A 5708-nucleotide genomic window follows, 5' to 3' on the forward strand; every position below is an offset into this window, starting at 1 on the left:
GCAGTGTGTGCACGAGCCTTCGCGGAACCGTTGAAAATTCGGTTTGCTCCTGCCTGGTGCAGGTACAAAGAAGATGGATGTACCTTGACGGGATTTTCACCGAGTCTATCGACATTCGTCTGCAACTGCCTGAGGAGGCAAAGAAGTTCGATGTTATAAATCGGCGGTTTTTATCCATTATGAAACAGACAAACGAGAACCCAAATGTTCTATCTGCATTTTGTCTTGAGAACCGTCTTGGGGAGATGAAAAGCCTTGCAGCAGAGCTCGACAGCTGCCAGCGTTCCCTATCTGACTATCTGGATGCCAAGAGAATCATGTATCCGAGGTAAGCGAGCAACCATAACATACCGTGTGAAAGAGAGTTTTGAAGGTCCTTCGGGATGCCATCGCGGAGCTTTCATATTTTGGGCCCGCAGGTTCTACTTCATATCTGATGACGAGCTGCTATCAGTTCTTGGCTCTAGTGGTCATGAGGCCGTCCAGCCTCTGATGCTTAAGCTGTTTGACAACTGCAAGAAGCTTCAAATCGATGGCTCAGGACAGGTGACGGAAGCCAGGCCCTTTTGTCACACCTAGATCTAGTGATCGTCCGCCAATTCTACTGGCTGTTGCGACTCCTCATGAACAGTGTTTCAGATAATTGGAGCGTGCGTTGCTTCAGGTGTCTGGAATGGAATCAGAGGAAGGCGAAACATATCGCTTTTTTGAGCCTGTAGTGACTGAAGGACCGGCTGAGGAGTGGATGACCACAGTTGACGAAGCCATGAAAGTTTCTCTTCACAGAATAACAAAGGAGGGCGTNCTGAGGAGTGGATGACCACAGTTGACGAAGCCATGAAAGTTTCTCTTCACAGAATAACAAAGGAGGGCGTATTCATGTACGGCTGCGTGCCAAGGTGCGCTTAGTTTATTCAGGCCATTTTAATCCCAGAAAATGCCAACCTGGTTGTAGCTGCGCCGTGAAAGGGACTGCATAGTCGATGCCCCTGTTCCAGCTTGTGTACTTTCAGGACGCAATGGATCACCGAACAGCTTGGCATGGTGGCGTGTGTGGGATCTCGTATTTGGTGGACTTGGCGAGTTGAGGACGCATTTGAGAGGATGGAACAAGGGGACAAAAATGCGCTTCGTGATGAAGTGGCAGTCCAGCGCCAGCAGGTAACGAGCCGTGGCTTTCAAAAGCGCTGCAGTAAACATTAACGCATTCTTAACTTAGCTCAAAGCGTTTTATTCTCAAGTAGGCATCATAAAAAAGAGATCTGACTTCTTTATGGGTTCTCGTGAGCAACGTACGCTCAGGTCCACACGTTGATCGAGGTGGTGCGGAAGCCACTAGAATACCGCGCTAGAAAAAAAGTGAACACCCTTATTATATTGGACGTGCATGCACGTGACCTTGTCGAGAGATTCGTCCAGAATGCGGTGTTCAGCGCCAACAGCTTTGAATGGGAGAGTCAATTGCGCTTCTACTGGGACAAAGCGATAGACGACATTGAAATACGGCAATGCACTGGGCAATTCAGGTTAGCAAATGACTGACTGGGGAGGCACTTAGGAGGCAGTGTACTCTACACTGGTTAATGAAACCCTCCCAATGCAACCAGGCCTCTGTGCGCTGCAGATATGGATACGAGTACCAAGGTCTTAATGGCCACCTGGTCATCACTCCTCTAACGGATAGATGCATTATGACTCTCACAACGGCCCTCACATTCTGTTTGGGGGGCGCACCGGCTGGACCAGCTGGAACTGGCAAAACAGAGACCGTAAAGGACTTGGCCAAGTCCTTAGCAATTCGCTGCGTTGTCCAAAACTGTGGTGAAGGGCTAGACTACAAGGCAATGGGGACGATCTTCTCAGGGCTTGTGCAAACTGGTACGGTTCCACAGGAGCATCCGTAGGCAAAAGCTATTTGCCAATAGAACCCGTGCATTTAAGCTCTCCTTAGTCCCTCAACTTTCTCTTGCTCCTTCTGTCACTGGTCTTAGGCTTCTGGGGTTGCTTCGATGAGTTCAACCGCATCAATCCAGAGGTGCTTTCTGTGGTATCCGCTCAAATCAAGGCGATACAGACGAGCCTACAAAATGGCAAAGGTTCCGTAGAACTACTGGGCAAGAGCCTGAAGTTTGTCCCCACAGTGGGAATTTTCGTAACAATGAATCCCGGCTATGCTGGAAGGTGAGCCCTTCGAAATGTTGCAGTTGCTCGCGCTAACGTGGAATAAAATAGTTTTTAAAATTAAAGAAAAGCGGCAATGGGAGCACCGCTCGAAGAAACCGTTACAGGTTTTTTTGAATGCAGGTCTGAGCTCCNAGAAAAGCGGCAATGGGAGCACCGCTCGAAGAAACCGTTACAGGTTTTTTTGAATGCAGGTCTGAGCTCCCCGACAACCTTAAAGCTTTGTTCCGCCCTGCAACCATGACAGTGCCAGATATGGCCATGATATGCGAGATAATGCTGATATCGGAAGGGTTTCAAGAGGCGCGAATACTGGCCAGGAAAATGACGGTTCTCTATAAGTTGGCTTCTGCCCAATTATCGAAACAGGTGAGGTTTATAGTCATTCTCATGCAGTGCGCATTCGACCGAGAGTCGTTTTATGGCTATCCATCTCTTTCTGGTCTACGAGAAAACGTGCGTTCAGTACTTCTACGACTTCCAACTAAGAGCACTCAAGGCCGTTCTCGTCATTGCTGGATCGATGAAGCGCACTGCACCGGACACTCCGGATGATTTACTTCTGATGAGGGCCCTCCGTGACATGAATATACCGAAGCTTGTGAAACCAGATGTGCCCTTATTCCTCGGGCTGTTGAGCGATTTGTTCCCTAATGTGACGTGCGACAGGGTGGCACTTCCTAAGCTGAAAGATGCCGTTGAACAGGTAAGCCAATAGACGGGTTCTTACTTCCGCCTCCTCTCTAAGACCTTTTGAGCCGGAGATGAAAGATAAACCTTATCATTATCGGGACAGGCGTTCCTGACTATTGCACAGNGACCTTTTGAGCCGGAGATGAAAGATAAACCTTATCATTATCGGGACAGGCGTTCCTGACTATTGCACAGATTTTCCGGGAATGGGAACTCACCCTCTTAGTTGGCCAGCGTAATTAAATTAATTGTACCATTCAACCTGCCTTTGCTTGATTCGTGCTCGTCAGGAACTAGAGAGCAAAGGATTGAAGTGCCGATCTAAACGGGAGTTCGACAATCAAGTCGACAAAGTCATACAACTCTACGAGACAATGGAGACCAGGCACTCTACAATGGTTGTCGGAACAACGGGTGGTGGAAAAACAGTTATAATCGACACCCTCGCAGCTGCTCACAAAGCGGCATTTGATGAAATCGTAAAGGTGTTTCCCATCAACCCCAAAGCTCAAGGAACAGATGAGCTCTACGGCGTGCTTGGTAGGGCTAAACATAAGAAAATATATATAACGCCAAAACGCAGAATCATCCTTCCGAACTCGACGCAAACACTTGTGATGATGGGCCNAAAATATATATAACGCCAAAACGCAGAATCATCCTTCCGAACTCGACGCAAACACTTGTGATGATGGGCCTCCTCCTGCCGTGTTTATATATGCAGCATAAGAAGACACTGTGTATCGTGGCATAGAGCGATAAGCAACACCACCAAGACTTCTTGCCTATGTGTGCTTGCGGAAGCATTTAAACTGGGACTTCATGCGATACTGACTGCAGACCCTGTCTCACGCGACTGGACGGACGGCCTCCTCTCCAAGATTTTCCGAGATGCAAATCAACCTCTACCCCCTGGGCGCAAGGAGAAGCGCTTCATTTTGTTTGACGGAGACGTGGACGCAGTCTGGGTCGAGAGTATGAACTCCGTTATGGATGACAATAAACTTCTCACCTTGTCGAATGGCGAACGTATTCGCCTGGAAAAACATTGCGCACTGCTTTTTGAGGTTAGATGTGTAGAACTGCTCAACTTTCCAATTAGGGGAATTCCCTGTGAGCTCGCTGCTCTGAGCCGGTGCAACCACAGAAACTTGACACGCGGTGCCGCAGTNGGGGAATTCCCTGTGAGCTCGCTGCTCTGAGCCGGTGCAACCACAGAAACTTGACACGCGGTGCCGCAGTGCTGTCATGCGTGTACCACACGATGCTTCCCTATCCTCCCTCAGGTATCGGACTTAAGATATGCCTCTCCAGCAACGGTTTCGCGTTGTGGAATGGTTTACGTGGACCAGAGGGACCTCGGCAGCTCACCCTATTACGATGCTTGGGCAAGAAGCAAGTCAAGTGAGCAGCTATTGGAGGTTTTGGACTACTTGTGGGAAAAGTATGTCCCACAGTGCCTGGCTTTTATTCTGAACGAAAAGGGGAGAGACGACGAGGCTCCTTTGCCTGCTAAGTGCATACATCGAACGGATGTCAGCATGGTAAGATTCGCAAGGACAGCTTCAGACCAGTGCACTGGAAAGACTGGTGAGAATGGAGGACGCGCTGTTGGTGGAGCAGTCACAAAATGCTGGCGCGAAGCTTGTTTGACTTTCTGCTCACCAAACAGGTTGCGCAGCTCTGCAAAGTCATGGACATTATGGTGCCAGACGCTCTTTACGCAGAGCCAAACCCAGAAAAGCTAGAAAACGCGTTCCTCTTCGCCTTGGTCTGGTCGCTCGGAGCGACTCTGAAGGGAGAGGAGCAACCGCGACTGGATGTACTTTTGAAGACTCTCTCAGGCAAAGCGTCTATAAGCCAAAGTCTATTTGATAGCTTTTATGACCTGCAGGCAAACTCTTGGCTTTCGTGGGAGTCTAAGGTTAGCGGTCTACGATAAATATTCCTGTCCCTAAGATGCCTTTTTCCCCAGCTGTCGACTATTGCAAAACGTCTGGTCATGCGTATCATTTTTCCCATCCCGTAGTCAAACTGTCCAGCATTGTGTTGGATGTTTTGAGTTGTCATCAGGTTCCCCAGTACAGTCCAGAAGCGGGTATATCTTTTACGAACATTTTTGTCCCGACTACTGACACAGTCCGGGCAATGTGGCTTTTGCAAGGCTTTGCTTCAAAAGCGCTTCCCACCCTTTTTATTGGAGAGTCAGGTCAGTTACGCATACCCAACAGAATCCAATTCTTGTCTGGATAGGCATACGTAGCGTGGAAATGCATGAGATTTGATCAACGCAAAGCATGTTGTACTGAGTTGAGCGAACTAACGAGCTAAGCTGACCGACGAAGTTCAAGATGCTGTGCTTTCTTCGAACTTAAGGTACTGCTAAATCTATGATGACGAAGGGTTGGCTGAATACCCTTGACAACGAGGAATTCCTGCAACTGCAAATGAACTTCAGTAGTAGGACCAGTTCTCTTGATTTTCAAAAGGCCTTGGAAGATAACATTGACAAAAGGATAGGTCGCGTCTATGGGCCCCCTTCTGGAAAAATACTCAAGGTGTTTCTGGATGATCTCAACATGCCGACGGTTAGTAAATACGGGACATTCCATCTGGATTATTCAACAGAGAGTACACTTGTTGTGGTTTTTCAGAGGATTACGCAAACCTCAATGAGCGCGACTGATTGGCCGTCGAACAGCGGTTGCTGGTGTTTGCTTAGGTTGACATTTACGGCACTCAGCAACCTATAGCCCTGCTAAAGTTTGTGATGGAAAGGATGTTCTTCTACGAACGAGGCAAAGATCTTGAGAAGATTATCCTGAAAGATGTCC

The 5708-nt window shown here is 48.4% G+C and overlaps 1 protein-coding gene across 1 annotated transcript in view; it reads left to right on the plus strand.

Moving 5' to 3' along the window:
• The window catches only part of EMH_0007010 (uncharacterized protein), a gene marked incomplete at both ends in the record, with an annotated part of 6900 nt that extends 1340 nt beyond the window's left edge, over positions 1-5560 (plus strand). Inside the window, 17 exon segments of the mRNA XM_013497780.1 lie at positions 63-328; positions 420-546; positions 787-802; positions 806-899; positions 1014-1161; positions 1303-1526; positions 1625-1878; positions 1992-2181; positions 2376-2550; positions 2648-2887; positions 3165-3414; positions 3715-3941; positions 4161-4418; positions 4547-4798; positions 4948-5083; positions 5251-5334; positions 5529-5560. Of these exon segments, the coding sequence (XP_013353234.1) occupies positions 63-328; positions 420-546; positions 787-802; positions 806-899; positions 1014-1161; positions 1303-1526; positions 1625-1878; positions 1992-2181; positions 2376-2550; positions 2648-2887; positions 3165-3414; positions 3715-3941; positions 4161-4418; positions 4547-4798; positions 4948-5083; positions 5251-5334; positions 5529-5560 (2973 nt within the window).
• Between the last annotated feature and the right edge of the window lie 148 nt (positions 5561-5708).

Source organism: Eimeria mitis, genomic scaffold, assembly GCF_000499745.2.
Source record: "Eimeria mitis Houghton genomic scaffold, Emh_scaff292, whole genome shotgun sequence".
In the NCBI taxonomy this organism is placed as follows: Eukaryota; Apicomplexa; class Conoidasida; order Eucoccidiorida; family Eimeriidae; genus Eimeria; species Eimeria mitis.